At 36.4% G+C, this 19582-nt stretch overlaps 1 protein-coding gene across 1 annotated transcript in view; it reads left to right on the top strand.

Moving 5' to 3' along the window:
- Positions 1-19582, top strand: part of AMMECR1 (Alport syndrome, mental retardation, midface hypoplasia and elliptocytosis chromosomal region gene 1) — a 115290-nt gene that overhangs the window by 36121 nt on the left and 59587 nt on the right. The window contains exon 2 of the mRNA XM_003135311.6: positions 17767-17877. Within this exon, the coding sequence (XP_003135359.5) occupies positions 17767-17877 (111 nt within the window). The remainder of the gene's footprint in view (positions 1-17766; positions 17878-19582) is intronic.

Genomic DNA, 19582 nt, shown 5'->3' with positions numbered 1-19582 from the left:
AGACTGTAGAAGAAGTTCTTTTTGACATAAGTGTTTTAAAAGTTTTGAAGAACAGGGAGGCTGCAAGTTGGAAAGAAGCCATTCTTACCATGAGGCAAATATACTTGAGTTTAATTTTTAAACTATAACTGCCGTTTGACCTTAAATTAAGACAGTCTGTTTCTATTGTGGTGTTTTACTGGTTTAACAATGAGAACATTTAAAGCAGCTGCCACCAATTAAAATGATTCAGAAATGCTGGTTGTAAATAAATATTCTTGAAGTTTTAACTCAATGAAGTCAGTCTTTTTTTTTTTTTTTTTTTAAGTGGCACTGTCTTTCTGGAGAGCAATTTGGTAAAATGCATCAAGAGCTCTAAAAAATGTTCATACACTTTGAACTGGTAATTATGTATCTAAAAACTCTATCCTTAAAAAACAAATCTGAGATTTGGATAAGCTTTAATGTACAGATCCCAACAGTTTTAATAAGAAGGAAGTGATTACTTAAATTATGGTATACCCATATGATGGAATATCATAGAGCCATTAAGATATTTTTGAAGAATCTTAACCATGTAAAAAAATGTTTATGTAATTCAGTTGAAAAACAAACCATACAGAACCATGCAGTATGATCTTAACTATGTGAAAATATTTTCATAGAAAAAGGCTGTCAGGAAACACTAAATTTTCACTTTCTTTTGGTTGTGAGATGATGTGTGATTTTTTTTCTATTTTTCTGTTTTCTTAAAAATTTTTTACAGTGAACATATATTACAGTTATAGTGAACAAAAATGTTATATAAGTGTTTTGATCCTTTCCTTCAATGGGATTCTTTTTATTAATACCCAGTCCACTTATATTATTATAATGTAATTTTTCCAGATTTTCATCTCAAGAGCATTTCTTCTTTTTTGCCAAGTTTTATGTTTTTTATCTTCTGTTTAATTATTATCATATGCATAGTGTCAACAATTTTATTTATGCTTGCTCTATTTTCCAGGTGTTCTTCTTTAAAGCCAGTAATTCAGTTCCACATTAGAATAGTAATTTTTAGGTGGTTTATATCAAACAATACCCATACATTCATAGTACGTGGTAAAGAGAGTTGGCCTTGGAGCCACAATGCCTCGGTCTAAATGCTGGTTCTACCACTTAGTAGCTGTGCGACCACTGAAAGTTTAATTGTCCTCTCTGATCCTCAGTTTCCCTATTAATGGTGGGCAATAATAGCATCTACCTCATAGGGTTGTGGTAGAGATTTAAGGAGTTATTACATGTAAACACTTAAAAAAGTCCTGGCACATAGGAAATACTCAGTAAAGGTGAGCTATTTTTAGTAGTATACATATTTATATAGTATACATATGTATAGTATACATATACATTTAGTAGTGTATATATATATACATACTGTCATGATCATTTGCAAAATGCTCCTTTTTATCCGTCTTATTCTTATAATACAGTTGTAATTTTAAAATGAAGATTTTTGTCTTATTCTTAGGTAGTTTTCCTTTCATGCTTTGAAATTATTTTTTAAAGTTCCCATATTTTCAGCAGTAGAAACTTTATTGATTTGCTTTCCAATCATATATTCTTTTTTCATACTCGGAATTGATGATCATTCATGTGGGCCGGATGGAATGGAGGTTGGCTTTGTTCTAGGTATAAAATAATTTCAGTTTACATACAAATTGTTAATGTATTCATTATCAGTTATTCTCATTTATAAGTTATTTACCTTACTTATTAAAGTGCCACTTTACTAGAGAAGAAAGGGATGGGTGGGTAAGTGTGTGTGTGCCTTTGAGTAATAAAACTGTATTTGTTTCATTTTAAACTCTACAATCCAGACTTCTCTAATTGAGACTGATCTTGCCTGACAGATTTGGGGTGAAAAAAGAGTTGCCTTTTAGTGAATCATGTGCTAGGCTTACATTATATATTACACACACACACACACACACACACACACACACGCACGCATGCACACACACAAAAACATATATAAAATACATAATATGTTGTATTTTTACATTTATATTACACTTATGTATATTATGTAATTTGGTAGTCCACATGAGTACGATTTTAAGTAAAATAATCATTCGGCAGTTTTTCTGTCTTAGATTACAAAGTGAGAAATGTGTTCGTGTGGAAAACAGTTTGGATTTAACTGATTGACTGTTCTTTATAGCTAATAACAGTAATTTTGCCATTGCTCAGTTTCACTTCCTTGAAGACAAGGTGCTTTTGTGGTATGTTTACATGGTCAGAATGAGGAAAGACACTGGGCAGGTTTGAAATCATGAAGCTGATCACTGAAAGACTCTTTCTAATTAACAAAAATTTTCATCAGTCTAGCAGTATTTAACTGAGCCCGGTAGAATCCAGAGATCTTTAACTGGAAATTTGGTTAGCGTTTAGTGCCAAGAAAAGGTGGGAGAGGTAGGCCCGCTGGGAAACTACACTTCCCCTGGTCTTTGGTTCTACAGCTATAAAGAAACCCTGGATAGAGTATGAAGTTCGGTTATGTGCATATCAGATCTGGAATTCAAGCACTCTTATTTAAAATAAAATATTTTGTATCTGTGGGGTTTGTTTAAAAAACAAAAGTCTGGAGATCGTTCTTGTTGATTTTGAAGAAGAATAGGTGGGCTCTAGGGCAAAAAATTAGCTTTCAGGGATGAGCATGTTCAGTAGCTCAGGTGGTAAATCTTGCTTTCTTGTATTAATGTGATGAAGCCAAGTAGGTCATCGTCATTTCCAGACCCCATACACCACCTTTGGCTAATCTGTAGTCTGCTGTGTACCTAGCAGTTCAGCTGGAGGTTTTTTAAACCACAGCCTTTAAATATACAGAGGAAGTTGTTGTACTGGTGCTTGTTGGTAGGGCTGCTGTGTTCTTTCTTATCTTCCCAGGGAGTTTGGTCCCTTTGTTTAGCTTCTGTTTCATTTGTTTACAAAGTTATAGCCTTTGAAGTAGGCAGTTATATAGGACTGCCTAAAGAGAAGTGTAATGCAAGAAGGTAGGCAGTCATCCTTCTCACTTCACTACCTTATTACCTTGGTTTCTCAGTCAGTGTTATCCATGGATTTTGCCCCCCCCCCTTTTTTCAATAGGTTCTGCACTCTTACTGCTATCCTAATTTTCTGTGGAAACTTAACCTTGTTCTGTGCATCCCAAATTTGAAGCTAGTTCAGTTTACTTTCTGAACGTTGAATTTTGTGGTGTTGCCTGATGTGTTGGTAGGAAATTAAAAAAATTTTTTTGATAATGATGATTTAATGGCACATATCCCAGTATTTTTTCTGTCTGTTCCATTATAAAAGATCTTTGGGTATCTAGTTTCCTTAAGGTGCTGTTCCTATTCTTAGATGGCTGCTCTTCTATAGAAATAGCTTTGTGATTGCAAGTTTTGGACTACTAAGACTATGATAAACTCAGTGTTATCTAGTACAGTAGTGAGCTAAATAGCTGAGCCCTGAGATTGTTTAAATCATCATGGCTGAAAAAAACAGCCCTTTAAAAATAGTTATAACAAAACACATACATCAAACATCATTCATGATTATTAATGACTTCCTCAAGATTTTTTTTAAGTGTTGTAAATAAAGTTCAGATTGCATTTTTTTTTTAGACTTTTATGGCGGGCAAATAAGAGGAGTGAGCTATTTTTGGCATGGGCTTAAAGAAGGAAATATCAGTGTGACTGGTAACTGACACTTTTGTCAAGTTCAGTTTATACCTGACTGGTTTGATTTTTATTTCATTACTTTGGATTTTAGAGTTCTTGATTTGATATTTTTAAAGAGTGACATCTCTAACCTTTTGGTTCTGAGCAGTGCATTGCCTCTGAAATTGGTTGAGTCACTTCATATTCTTCTAAAAGTGCACCAGCTGTCAAAGCTGAAGAGATCTGTCCCTTTTGCTTTCTGTTTTCCGAACCATTTTCCTGCTTGCTGTAGTCGTCTACTATTTGTGGTAGGCTTTTTCCACATTTAATATGTGAAACCTACCACAGAGTTTGACTCAGTGTTAAAAGGCTTTGAGACTTCTGCTTTGGTCCATGAAGGAGTAACTGGTATAAGACTCATTCCCTTCTGACTCACATACCCTATAAACAACTGGGAAGTGGACACATTATATGAAACAACTGTTTTCAGACTTGGGCAACAGGTAGCACAGGGCTATGATCCTTGAGAAAAAGGGAATGAACAAAACGAGCCCTATAGTCACCCTGGCTTTCTGTCTGCAGACAGTTTCTGGACCATTGTATTGTGAGAGGGAACTTAAGCAGAGCCTGCAGTCTTTTGGAATTGATGAGACAGAGATAGGTACTGATCAGAGGCCTACCTAGGTGGCAGGAATTTGTAGAGCAGAGTTCTGGAGAGAAGGGGTCTACTCAGAGAAATAGCTTTAGAAATCTGCATAAATGTCCCCTTTATATTTGGCTGAATTGTGAATCTGTGCATGTTTTGAGAGAAACACCATGAGACTGGGCAACAAACTACTGCTCAGGAGCTGTAAGCCAAAAACTTACAGAGCTCATATAGGACTGAGAAATATTTGAGTTCCTACAACAAGAGTTGAGAGACCCAGATCATTCAGTGGAGACCCCAGAAGGGTCATTCCTTAGTGGTAGAGCTAAAGTACCTCTAGAGTAAAGGGTACGTTGAACCCAAACTAACAACACTTGAACACAAGCCTTGAAAAAAATAATTATCCACAAAAAATTTAAATGCACAACAGAACAAACTTCAATACTCTTTGAAGGAAGACAGTAAAATCAAAACATTCAAGAATATAATGATTATAATGGCTGACACCCCCCCAAATTACTAGACATTTCAAGAAGCACTAAAATGTGACTCATAGCCAAGAAATCAGTCAATAGAAACCGAACCAGAAATAACAGTTATAGAATTAGCAGACAAGAACTTTAAAGCATCTATGACACTATGTTGAACAATTGAAAGAAAAACTTGAATATAATGAGGAAAGAAATTGAAGACGTAAAGAATCAAGGAGAACTTCTGTAGCTATATAAAATGACTAATTCACTGCATGAAATTAATAGCAGATTAGACTGCAGAAGAAAAGACCAGTGAATTTGAAGACACAACAATAAAAGTATCCGATCTGAAACAGAGAATGCAAAAAATTGCAGAAAAGAAAAAGCCTCAGTGGACCATGGGGCAGTATCAAGCAGATTAACATACATGTAATTGGAGTCTCAAAAGGAAAGAAGAGAGGAATAAGCAGAAAAAATAATTGAAGAAATTATGGCTGAAATTTTCCAAATATTATGGAAACTATAAACTCTTAGGTCCAAGAAGCTCAATGAACCCTAAGTGGGATAACCACAAAGAAAACCACTCTAACACTATTAGAATCAAATTGCTGAAAACCAGTAATTGAGGGATTGTTGAAAAGAAGCCAGAGGGGGAAAAAAGAAACATCGTGTATGGAAGAACAAAGATAAGAAAATTGACAGAACACTGTAAACCAACTATAATGGAAAAAAATTAAAATCATTTAAAAAATACACACGTCATCAGAAGCAGTGCAAGTGAGAAGACAATGGGATGACATCTGTAAAATGCTGAAAGAAAAAAAAAGTGCTGTCAACTTCAAATCCTATCTCCAATGACAATCTTTCAAAAAAATTAAAGCAAAAATAGATGGTGAAATATACTTTTTTTTCAGACAAAAACTGTGCAACAGAACAAATGGTGGGGGGAAAATGTAATTGTAATGTATACATGTAAGGATAACCTGACCCCCTTGCTGTACAGTGGGAAAATAAAAAAATTATAAAAAAAAAAAACTGAATTGTCACCACAGACCTGAACTACAAGAAATATTAAAAGGAATTCTTTAGGCTAAAGGAAAATGATACCAAATGGAAACTTGGATCTCTAAAAGTGATAAAGAGTTCTAGAGAAGTGTGGTAAGTGTGGGATAAATATGAAAGACTTTTAAATTTTTTAAAAAGTTAAGCAATCATTTAAAGCAAAATTAATAATCTGTCATGAAACTTACAAGGTACGCAGATGTAAAAGGTATGACAATAGCCTCAAGGCATGGGAGGAGTGAAATGGAAGTATGCTGCTATAGTCCTTATGTTATATGTTATAGTGATTGCAATAAGTTGGATTGATCATTTGCAACCTGAAATAACCACCAAAAAAGGTATGACTAATAAGTTCATAGTGGCAATAGAAATGAATACAAAACTATACTCATTTAATCCAAAAGTAGGCAGAAAAAGAGGAGCAGAGAACAGATGGAAAACACAAAACAAATATCAAATACAAAGAACACAACAATATCAAAGTTACATTAAATATAAGTAGTCTAAATACTCCAATTGAAAGGCTTCATAAAAATGCAAGACAACTATGTACTACTGTCTATAAGAAACCCATTTTATTTATTTATTTATTTATTTTGTCTTTTTGCTATTTCTTTGGGCCGCACCCGCGGCATATGGGGGTTCCCAGGCTAGGGGTCGAATCGGAGCTGTAGCCACTGGCCTACGCCAGAGCCACAGCAACGCAGCAACGCGGGGTCCGAGCCGCGTCTGCAACCTACACCACAGCCCAGGGCAACGCCGGATTGTTAACCCACTGAGCAAGGGCAGGGACCGAACCCGCCACCTCATGGTTCCTAGTCGGATTCGTTAACCACTGCTCCACGACGGGAACTCCCAAGAAACCCATTTTAAAAATATAGGCACTTTTAACTTATAGGTTAAAAATAAATCGATGGAAAAAGATATATCACGTAAGCACTAATCCTAAGAAAGCTGGAGTGACTATGTTCATATGAGACAAATTAAATTTCAGAATGGAGGAATGGGACTTTTTATAACGATAAAGCGATCAGTTGTCAGTTCATCAAGAAAGCAACAATCCTAAAAGTGTGTACTCCTAACAGAGCCTCAAAATACGTGAAGAAAAACAAAAGTTACAACTGAATATATAAGTAGACAAAACCACAATTAGAGTTGGTTATTTCTCTTTTTTTAACCTTGAAAATTGATGCAAATTGATTTTGTTTTATAAAAAAATTTTATTAAAGTATAGTTGATTTACAATGGTCCTTCAATTTCTGCTATACAGCAAAGTGACCCAGTCATATGTATATGTACGTTCTTTTTTTTTTTTACCCCAGCATTCTTAATTCAGGAACTAATAGAACAGGCAGACAGAAAAGTCAATAAGGATATAAAATATGACCAATATTACCGACCAACTATTCCTAATTGTTATTTATAAAACACTGGACCTAAAACTATCAGAATATGTCTTCTTTTCAAAATCATCAAGACCCCATTCTGAGCCATAAAACAATCCCTTGGGAGGGTCACCCTTTTAGGATTGTTGCTCAGTATATTTAGAAGAACTGAATACAAAGTATGTTCTCTGAGCAAACTGAAATTAAATTAGAAATCAACAACAAAAATTATCTGGAAAATTCTCAAATATTAGGAAATTACACAGTACACCTCTAAATCATGGTTAAAGAAGAAATTATACGGGACACTAGAAAATATTTTGAATTGAGTGCTAATGAAAACACATGTTAATACATGTGGGATGCAACTAATAGTGCTTAGACTGAATTTTATAGCTTTAAACTAAGGAAGCTCTAAAGATCAATAACATTCCACTCTAAGAAGCAAGGAAATGAATATCAAATTAAACCCCAAGGAAGAAAGAGCAATAAAATATTAGGAGAGTATGAATCAATAAAATAGAAAACTAATAATAGAGAAAAATCAATGAAACCAATAGCCAGCTCTTTGAAAAGATCAGTAGAATTGATAAGCCTATAGCTAGACTGATAAAGGCAAAACAAGAGAGAAAAGATACAAATTAACACAAGTTACCAATACCAGGAAGGAAAGAATGAATATCACTACAGATCCTCCAGACATGAAAAGAATAATAAGGGAATATTGTGAATAACTTTATGCTGATAAATTCTACAACTTAGATGAAATGGAAGAATACCTTGAAAGATACAGATTACCAAAACTGACTCAAAAAGAACTATAAAAATCTAAATAGCTTTATATCTATTAAATTTGTAATTAAAAATCACCCCATAATTGAAATTTAAGCTCCAATGACTTCAGTGCTAAATTTTATCAGGTATTTAAGAGACAAATAAACCACACTTGTAGGAAAGAGAAGATCGAATTCCTCCCAACTCATTTGAGGGCAGCATCACTAAAAACTGGCAAAAATATTAGAAGACAAGAAAACCATGACCAGTGTTCCTTATATATATACACACAAAAATCCGTCACCAAATATTAATAAAAAATTGAACTTAAGTCTTTATAGTATACACAAAAAGTAACTCATAATGTATCCTAAAACCTAAATGTAGAAACTAAAATTACAGAACTCCTGGAAAAGAGTATGAGATTTATTGGACACAAAAACATGAACTAGAGAAGAAAAACTGGGAGTTGCTGTTGTGGGCTCAGCAGAAACAAATGTGACTAATATCCATGAGGATGCAGGTTCGATCTCTGGCCTCACTCAGTGGGTTAAGGATCTCATGTTGCCGTGAGCTGTGGCGACATGGCTTGGATCTGGCATTGCTGTGGCTGTGATGTAGGCCAGCAGCTGCAGCTCCGATTCGACCCCTAGCCTGGGAACCTCCATATGCCACGGATCCAGCCCTAAAAAGCAAAAAAAAGAAAGAAAAGAAAAACATAAACTTTATCAAAATTAAGAACATATCTTCTTCAAAAGATACCATTAATAAAATGAAAGGGCAAACCACAGACTAGAAAATTATATTTTCAATATGTATATGTGATAAAGATTGGTTTCCAGAATATGTATTTTCATTTATTTATTCATTTATTTTTGTCTTTTTTTTTTTTTTTTTTTTGCCTTTTCTAGGTCCGCTCCTTCGGCATATGGAGGTTCCCAGGCTAGGGGTCAAATCAGAGTTGTAGCCACCGGCCTACACCAGAGAGCCACAGCAACGCGGGATCCGAGCCGCATCTGCGATCTACACCACAGCTCACGGCAACACTGGATCCCAACCCACTGAGCAAGGCCAGGGACCGAACCTGTAACCTCATGGTTCCTAGTCGGATTTGTTAACCACTGTGCCACGATGGGAACTCCTGGAATATTTATTTTTAAAACCTACATCTTAATAAAAAGGAGAAATACAATCCAGGTCCTTTCCAAGTGAAGATATGTGAATTATACTAAGCACTTGAAGAGTTGCTCCATCTCCTTAGTTATCTGAGAGCTTAAGATTAAAACCACAATGAGATATCCCTACATATTAATTTGAATTTTTATTTTTATTTATTTTTATTTTTTTTGGTCTTTTTGCTATTTCGTGGGCCGCTCTCGCGGCATATGGAGGTTCCCAGGCTAGGGGTCGAATCGGAGCTATAGCTGCCAGCCTATGCCAGAGCCACAGCAACGCAGGATCCGAGCTGCGTCTTCGACCTACACCACAGCTCACGGCAACGCCGGATCGTTAACCCACTGAGCAAGGGTAGGGATCGAACCCGCAACCTCATGGTTCCTAGTCATATTCATTAACCACTGCTCCACGACGGGAACTCCTGAATTTTTATAAAGGCAACATGAAGTGTTGGTGAGGCTGTGGAGCCACTGGCACACTCATATAATACTGGTAGGAATGTAATTAGTACAGCTGCTGGAAATTGGTATAAGCAATTGGAAAAGTTCGGCAGTTTCTGATAAGGCAGACGCCTACTCATAGCCCAGCAATTCTCTTTGTAGGTAGTTACCTAAGAGGTTCACACAAAAACTTGAATACAAATAATATTGTCATAGCAGTTTTATTTATAATAGCCCAAACTGGAAGCAACCCAAATATCCGTCAGTGGGTGAGTAGATAAACAAATTGTGGTATATCCACTCAGTGGAATATTACTCAAAAATAAAAAGGACCGAACAATATGAATGAATATCAAAAGTATTATTCTAAGTGAAAGAAGCTACACACAAGAAACTGCATATCAGATGATTTCATTTACATGAAATTCTAAAAAAGGCAAAGCTATAAGGACCAATAGCAGGTCAGTGTTTGCCAAGGTCCAAGAGTGTGGGGCGGGGATTGATTGCAAAGAGACACAGGGAGCTCTTTGGGATGATGGAAATGTTCTGTACTTGATTGTGGTTTAGGTTACCTGTGTATACGTTTGTCGAAATTCATTGAATTTTACACTTAAAATGGGTGCTTTTATTGTATGTAAATTAATAAAGTTGATTTTTAAAAAGAAGCACTCTGGAGGTGAGGATGTCAATTCCATGTTTAAAAAAAAAAAGCCCTTTAATCTCTTGGATATTTCATGGTAGAGGTTCTTGAGAGGTTGAAATGTTTTCTGAAAGGTAAAAGAGAAGGGGGAGGGAGAAAAGCAAAGGCGACATAAGCTGCCCTGATACAAAATATGGTCTCAGTTGAGTACTTTGTCCTCAAATCCTGCCTTTCTTCTCCTTAAAATGAAAAAGGCTTGCTGAATTTCTGCTGCAAAGCTGAGTCTATCCAGCTCCTTTCTCCTAAAGGAGCAAGTAATCCAATACAAGGACCTTAAAATCAACAGTTACCTTTCTAAACCCAGAAAACATGTGAAAAACAAGTACATCACAGTTTTATTGCTGGTCTTACTTATTAAGCTGGCACATTACTTGAGATCTCCTTGGAATGGGAAACATGATAAAAATCTAGAATAAGGAAGCCGAATAACGTTCCAGCTGTTTTTAGATTAGTGTTTAAATCAATCAGCATATTTATTTCCTAGGACAAGATGGTAGAAGATAAGTCATAAGCTGGGGAGGTGAGATATAGGGACAAACCCAGACCCAACCAAACCAACAACAACAAAAAGACCCTTTAGTTGTTTTCATTGTTTTAAGTGTTATGAATTCCCTGACTGTCCAGCATACAAATAGTCAAATGGAAGTATTAAAACACAGTTCCATGAAAGTTTTTAATGGCATGAAAAAGTAAATAGTGACTGTATCAATCAATATTCATTCTAAATCCCCTGGATCTAGTTCTCCTAGTTCTCTTAGTTTTGCTTATATTGAGTTTAGAAATTTTAGGACTTCAGTAGAAGGTGATCTTTTTTGGCCTGGTCTGTTTTATATTAAGATAATTAATTCTTTTCATAGTAAAGGCTGAGTCTCATACTTTAAAGCTCTTTGAACTAATGGTTTCAGAAAAGAAATTCCAAAGATAAATTATTTCATTTTGGAAATCTATAGCAATTTGTCATTTAAATTTATTTTATGAGTTAGATTTTCAGAGAGTAAAGATTTGTGGTTTGTTCCTGTTATCAGGGAAAAAAAGCCACAGATATTTAATCCTTCCTAATAAATGCAACCATATATTAAATTTAATACCCACTGTGGTGTAAAGTTACAAGATTAAAACATGTGCAAATATAGCATTTTTTTTTCCAATGCAGGTAGCTGTTCTCATCTATTTTGGGGCTTTAAAAATGAAAATAATAATGAGTTCCTGTCGTTGCTCAGTGGTTAGCGAACCCGACTAGCATCCATGAAGATGCAGGTTCGATCCCTGGCCTCTCTCAGTGGGTTAAGGATCCAGCGTTGCCGTGAGCTGTGGTGTAGGCCGGTGGCTACAGTTCCTATTGGACCCCTAGCCTGGGAACCTCCATATGCTGAGTATGACGAAGGCCGATGAAGGCTGGCTAGGCACAGGAAAAAAAAAAATAAGGTTGCAAGGGAATCAGAAAGGGTGTTGGGAGACTATCAAAGATAAAATGATAGATTTTGCTTTGGGCTTCTAATGAGAATAGTACAGAAGCTTGCAAATTGGGTCTAGTGTTTCTAGGCTGATCCAGCATTTTCTCTTTGTCCTGGTATCTTCTCAGCTAATATCTGAGAAGAGAAGGGGATCTGTGCTTGTGCTCACCCATGTGGTAATGTGTAGTATTCATGGAGTTTTCCTATTCTCTGTTTTTTTGTTTTTGTTTTTGTTTTCAACCGTGCCTGCAGCATGCTAAAGTTCCTGGGCCAGGGATTGAACCTGTACCACAGCAGTGACAACACTGGATCCTTAACCACTAGGGCACCAGGGAACTTCAATTCTCTGGTACTTTAGAAGACATCTAGGTTGCTGTAACTCACAGTTTTCCCCCAATACCGAGGGAAAAAAATTAAATCTATAGCTAGAAAATTTGGAGAACTAGCCAGGTTCTGATACTAACCAATCGACCATGCATTTAGTTTTCCTGGATAGCTTTTTGGTTTTCACCTGTAAAGTGAAGAGGAAATAGGTAATCTCTTAAAGGCTCTCTCAGCTAATAACCTAAGATACCTCACTCCATGAAGTTTGAACTATGTGCTAGAATTTTTGTTATAGGTTTGCTATGGATTGAACTGTGTCCCCACAAAATTCATATGTTGAAACCTTAACCCCCAATGTGACTGTATTTGGAGATAGGGCCTACAACAAAGTAATTAAGGTTAAATGAGGTCATAAGGATGGGGCCACGAAGCAGTAGGATTAGTGTTCCTATCAGAGATACTAGAGAGCTCATGTGCATCCTCTCTCTTTCTGAAGCTCAGAGGAAAGGCCACGTGAAGATTTAGCAGCTATCTACAGGTCAGGAAAAGAGCGCTCAGAAACAGAACCTTATTAGACCCCTTATCTTGGACTTTCTATCCTCCAGAACTGTGAGAAAATAAATTTCTGTTGTTTAAGCCACCAAGTCTTATTATTTTGTTTTGAGATTATTTTCTTATGGCAGCTCGATCAGACTGATAGGGGATTTAGCCATTATCAAATATATTTTTATAAATTGTATCTGTTATTTATATAGTTTGGAAATGAGATACGTAGCTTCTTTGTGTTGAAATAGGACATGAAAGGTTTTAACTTGGCTGTAGCAAGAAGACTCTGCCATCTCTGTTTTTCTCTGAACTTCTAGATACTGGGAAATGATGGTATTGAGTTGGCTGTTATGAGCAATCTATAGTTGGATTTTTGAGCTAAGTGTTTTTTGTTTGTTTGTTTGTTTTTGTCTTTTGTCTATTTAGGGCTGCACCTGCAGCATATGGAGGGTGCCCAGCTAGGGGTCCAGTCAGAGCTGTAGCTGCCAGCCTATTCCACAGCCATAGCAATTCAGGATCCGAGCCATGTCTGTGACCTACAGCACAGCTCACGGCAACGCCAGATCCTTAACCCACTGAGCAAGGCCAGGGATAGAACCTGCATCCTCATGGATGCTAGTCAGGTTCGTTAACCACTGAGCCACGATGGGAACTCCTGAGTTTTTGAGCTAAGTTGGTGAGGAGCCTGAGTTCATTTGGCAAGCAATCATTATTTGATGGCAGAAGAACCAAGCTAGAGGGTACCTCTCTTGTCCCATATCTACCTACAGTGTAAATAATCTTGTTGAATATCCCTGTTATAGTAGTAGTAGTTAGTGTATTGGTGGAGATTGATATTATATTGTTACTGTTACTGCCTACCAATCTCAATCGAAAGAAACTAACTCTAAAGAAGAGCAAATTGCCAGAGTAGGGGCTTGCAAATGCCAAAGGCTATTTTTTAACCTCTCGTTTTTGCCTTGGTATGGCAGACGAGATAGGATTTATGATAAAATATTAAGTAAATACACTTTTTTCCATAGTCGTACCCCTCCATCACAAACATATTTCTAACCCGTCCTGGTCTGTGTCAATAGAATAGTTTCAGAAGAGGGGCACAGGAGGTGGTATGCAGCTTAGACTGGGAAGTACCCTGTTCAGATTTACATTGGTTTTCTGGACTTTTGCTGATTCCATGCAACTCCATTTCTCCTGAGAACTATTATATTGACCTGATGGTATTGGCTTCCAGTTGGCAGGGAGGATTCACCCTAGATTAGATGGTTACTTCCTGTTCCTGTCTACAGACTTGGAAAAATGGAGAGACTTTACCTTCCTCCAAACATTTCTCAGAACTAAGTGGCACAAAATCTGTTTAGAAATAGGAAAATACCTTAAAAAGCGATGTCTGGTTACCTTCAGATAAACATTTCCATTAATATTTCATTTCATTTTGAGCCTCTTTCTAGTTTGTAGTATTTTTTTCAATGTATGTAGGTGGCCTCAAACCATATGGTAAAAAGCATTTTCCAAAAACATTCACTCTTTGTCTTACTAGGGAACTGTTTTCCTTTTTTCCTTGTCATTCAGCAAGCAGCTCCTCTCAACAGGCTCAAATCCCTTTTTCAACTTTGATCTGTCTCTGATTATGCTGATGTCTTATTCCTTTGGGGAACTCATACATGTTTTAATAACACATTTAAGAATGAAATTGCCTATTTCGTCCCTCTGTGTGTTGAGAAAAGAAAAATTTTTGTTGCTATTTTTAGATAATATGTATTGAATGTTCCCATAGTCATTTCCCTGTATAAAGTAGTTATCACCACAAGATACAATCTCTTGCGGTCAGTGATGTTTATTCTATTTCAGTCTACTTTAAAATGCTTAACTTCCCAAATTATTTTCCCCATCAAATGTTGCTTCTAGATATTTTGAGTTTTAACCCCCCCCCTTTTTTTGCCACTCCTGCAGCATGTGGAAGTTCCCAGGCCAGGGACTGAACCTGCGCCAGAGCAGCCACTCAAGCAGCTGCAGTGACACCACCAGATCCTTAACCTATTGAGCCACAAGAGAACTCCTACATGTTCTTTATAAAAGACATTGGGAGAGCATCTGTAAATGAGAAATCAGAGTCTCAGACTTTGAAGGAATAGTTTCATTTGATCAAAAGTCTGATTTCTTCTATCTTCAGGCATCTGTCCTAAACACAGTGAGATTGTCACGTAGCAATTGCTCCCATCTTTGACACAGATACTTCCCTGCAATACCAGTCTGCAAAGTGGATGTTGCCTGGGGCACGTAAGGAACAGGGAGACTATAGGTGATTTTGCATCTGCTCTACCTGTTTGAGGGCTCTTCAGAACATATACTCAACAGTGCCTAAAATTCATAGGATGTTAAGTAGGGAGGAGACCATAGCAAGTTATCGAGACTGTCAGATTACCTCCTGGTCCCTGAAAGTGTTGTGCACTTTTGCATCTCTATGCCCTTGTTTATTATGGAGTGCCTGGCAAAATGCAGCTTATTCTCTAGCATCCTACTTTCTGAGTGAATCATCCCTTCATCCTTAGTACAGCATAATAAGAAACTGTCATCCTTTCTCCCACTAAGTGTTTGAATGTCCGCCAACCTATTTCATAATGTAGTGTTTAATAGTGTTCTTTTTATTACTCTACAAATTTCAAATGTTTGCTTGAGGAGGTAGGATTATGGTAAGAATAATGTCCTTAGCTATCTTAGTGGGATAAATAAGAGGAATGAAGGTAAAGTACTTTTAACTGACTTTTATATTTTCGATAGGAAATGAATTCACTCATACTTTTAGGCTTCCCACTCAAGTCACAGAGGAAGACACTATACCACTTAGTTCTGTGTTATTGAGAAGCCATCATGGTATTTTAAAGACATGCTATTATGTATGTTACAGTATGCTCCACTTTGTTCTAAATCGGCTGAGGGACCTGTCTTACATAGAGATCTTTTGTATAAGCATTGTTATGGAAGAGGATTGATATCTTACTATCCATTTAATGGCTGCTGACATTGAGTCTGCCAAATTAGAAAGTGAAAAATGAAGTGGGGAAATTCATCTTTAAAGACAAAGTGTGTGTGAGTTTTAGGATACTAGTATTTGTATGAAAAATAGAAGAATTGCTGAGAAAGTCATCTCATCTGATTCTTGACTTCTTGATCAGCTGCTAGTCAAGAGCAATTAGTGAAAAATTTCAACTGGAACATTAGAATCTTGTCTCAAGTTAGAAGATGGTTAGTACATATGATGTCGAGAGCAAAAGAATCCTGGACTTTACCTTTGGCTTTTTTATTTGAGTACCTTTAGTGTAGGTCATCCAGCATGTGAATACTAACGTTGACAAAACTTGGCCTTATAGTCATCTTTTTCAATGCCTCTGGACATTCAGCTCTTGGAAGGCGGTAATTCTTAGTACTGCTCCCTGGTTTGTATACATTATTTATTTGGGAACCTGTCTGTCATTGTGGTTACTCGTCAGAACACAGCACAATTTAAATGTTTGAGGTGGGTGATTGAAGTGCTTGAACAGGGTATCTTTTCCCCTAACTGCTGATGACTGATTAGAGAATACTTTAAATAAGGAATGTGTTCTCCAACTCAACAGCCTATTATACAAAATATATGACATGTGGTATATCCCCATAAAAGTTAAATTTTTAGAAAGCAGAAACGTATTATACCAATAATACTGTGAATACTCACATTAACAGGAACCATCCTCAATTGTAGGGTATTAATCTTTTTACAAAATACGTCCCCAAATGTATAGATTAATCTAATTCATAAAAACTGACAAATGTTGCTTCTACTTAGAAAATAATTGTTTTTAAATGTAACCATTAGTTGATACAGTCAGTGCTTTGCTACAGAATCCAAATTACCATATTAAACTTCATTTAAAACTACCTTCTTTTTTTTTTTTTTTTTTTGTCTTTTTGCCTTTTCTAGGGCCGCTCTGAGGGCATATGGAGGTTCCCAGGCTAGGGGTCTAATTGGAGCTGTAGCCGCCGGCCTGCGCCACAGCCACAGCAACTCGGGATCCAAGCCACATCTGCGATCTACACCACAGCTCATGGCAACGCTGGATCCTTAACCCACTGAGCAAGGCCAGGGATAGAACCCGCAACCTCATGGTTCCTACTCGGATTTGTTAACCACTGAGCCTCAATGGGAACTCCATAAAACTACCTTCTTAAAATTACCTTCTCGAAGCAACACAAAGCAACTAAATTATTTTCTTGTCATTTTATTATAATTGACATTTTGTTATTTGGTGCTTGAGAAATTGTATTTATCAGCAATAATTTTATCTAAAAATTAAAATAAATTGTCTGGTTTCAGGGTATTAATTTGTTAATATTTGCTGTTGTCCTTCACCTCTTTCTCCAAACTCTTCTCATTTGTCTAGGCCAAGCTGAAGATGATACAACTCAATTAAATTTTCTTTTATCCCAGTAGCCTACTTTTTGGCATTTTAGACATGGTTTATAGCACCTACTTCCTTTTGCCTTGTGTTAGCCTGAACATGCCTGCCTCCTGTACTGGCTCCTAGAGACCAAAGACTCTGTCTTAGGCAATTTTGTATCTCCAGTAGTACCTTTCACAGTGCTTTGCCCCCCCCCCATACATTCAGTAAGTGTTCAGATTGAGTCTGTTGATTTTTTTCCCTTGATTTTCCAGACTAGATTTAGGAATCAGTGACTTGAGGTTTAAAATGAGGAATCAGGCAGTAAAAGCTCTATAGTCAAGACTGGCCAATTTTGAGTTCCTACTTGATGACGTGTTAGCTGTGGGACTGCCTCATCTGTAAAATCGGAATATGAGTAATAGTATCAGCCTCCTAGAGTTGTTGATGAGGATTAACATATATATATATATATATATATATATATATATATATGTTGAAAACATCTATTGGGCTTCCTAACATATAGGATACTCAAAACAGCGTAGCTATAATTGTTGCTAAATGTAATCCTATTGGGCCAGACTCTAAGCCCCGGAAGGCCTGTCATCTGGTCTTCAGGCACCTAATCTTGCATATAGTAAATATTCAACAAATACTTCCTTGAATTGAATTGATTGATTTACCCTATTTTTATCTTCCATTACAGCCCACTGTTTGTAACATGGAAGATTGGTCGAGACAAAAGATTGCGTGGATGCATAGGTACTTTTTCTGCCATGAATTTGCATTCAGGACTCAGGGAGTACACACTTACCAGGTGAAGACCAATTTTTGTTACCTCTGCTTCTACATTAAAAAAAAAAACTTATGAAACTTGAACGTGATACTTTAACTCCTTTTCCTTTACTGAATTGTCAACATTCTTGACTTCTCTCATGTCAGATTTTTTTCTTCTCTTAGACCGTTTGCCTTATCTCTGGTAAAATGTTATTGATATATATTAACGTAATATAAAATGCTGTGATTACATGTATTCTGCCATAGATGTTTTAAAGTGTTTTTCTCTTTCAACTGGCTGGCTTATTTTGTATAACTTGAAAATCAGTGACCAAATATCTGTGGGTTATTTAAATGTATTATTTCCATAATAACAGTCATTGTGAATTTCTTTGTTAGACTTTTTCAAAAATTGATGTCTATTTCATCTCACACGCTTTGTTACACTTTTGTTTACCTTTGGAGATGGAGGGAGAACCTAAGAAAAAAGTGATGCTATAGCCTGGCTGCATTAATCATTCACATTCACACTTTACCCAGAATTAATTGTAGGTTACTTATTTCGTTTCATCTAACACAAGGACAAAGTAATGAATGCATCATTATAGTTGTTAAGACTTTGTTCTTAATTTCTGAACTCACAAAAAGCTATCTAGCATGCCATTGGATTTTTTGGTTCAAGTTTAGATTTCTAGCAAATTGTATTCCAAATTATTTCAAAAGAAGAAAGTTCCTTAAATAATAAGCTATTAGTAAAGGAATTTCCTGTTTTTGTTCATATTTCAGGGCGATTATCTGATGCAATTTCTATAGTTGTAATAGGCACAGTGTCTGTCCAACAAGAAATTGGTCCCTGCTGACTATTGGTACTTGGCAAGTTGCTCAATCTCCAATAGATAAAGTAGTAATTACAGTACTTTGTTCTATAAAGTTAATAGGGATATTAGGGGGATGTCAGGGAAAAGAAGTAATAATCAACCAGTACTTTGCTTCAGGATTAATGTTGTAGAAGAGTCATTATTTTACTATAGAACTGCATAAATGCAGCATAGCACCAGTTAATAAAATGCTGGTAACTGAGTTTAGTATTCTTATGTTTGAAGATGTAGCTCACAGCTATAGGGTTTTTCTTGGCTTACACTGAAGCCCAGAAAGAAAAGCAAAGGCTTGGAGGGTCATTTTCATGCTTAAATTTTCACAGGTATTAGAAATTGAGTGTTTGGACTTGATTAAGAATATACAGGCAGTAAGGCGGTTGAAACACATATTCTGGAAATAACCGCAACTTGCTAAAGATAGTACAAATGCAAGTCTAGGCATGTTAGATTTTTGTCCCTGTCATAAAATACCATGGACTCATTTTGGGAGTTGAGCAAACTCTGCCAGTAACTATCTTTTTGGGACAGGTGCATGTGAAATTACTCTTTTAATAGCTAATAAAAGGCAATTTATTATATATTTCCTAAAATAAGGTATTATGAGGAATACTGGTTCCTTGGTCTTGCTTGAAAAAATAATTCTATGTCCAAATGAATTTTGGGAACATTGGTTAAACATATTTAAACAGCTCTGCTCACTGCAGGATTTCTCCGAACCTTTTATGTTAATAGTGTGGGGAATCTCTGAGAGATACAGAATGTAGCATTTCCCAGACTTTCAGACTGCAGAACCCTTTTATCCTCCCACCCTCGTGTCTTATGCCATTAGTGTTCAAGGAACACATCTTTAGAAACAGAAGTCTGTTA

The sequence above is a fragment of the Sus scrofa genome, chromosome X (assembly GCF_000003025.6).
Source record: "Sus scrofa isolate TJ Tabasco breed Duroc chromosome X, Sscrofa11.1, whole genome shotgun sequence".
Classification (NCBI taxonomy): domain Eukaryota; kingdom Metazoa; phylum Chordata; class Mammalia; order Artiodactyla; family Suidae; genus Sus; species Sus scrofa.
The sequence above is the reverse complement of the archived record's forward strand: the minus strand, read 5'-3'. Positions and strand labels throughout refer to the sequence as shown.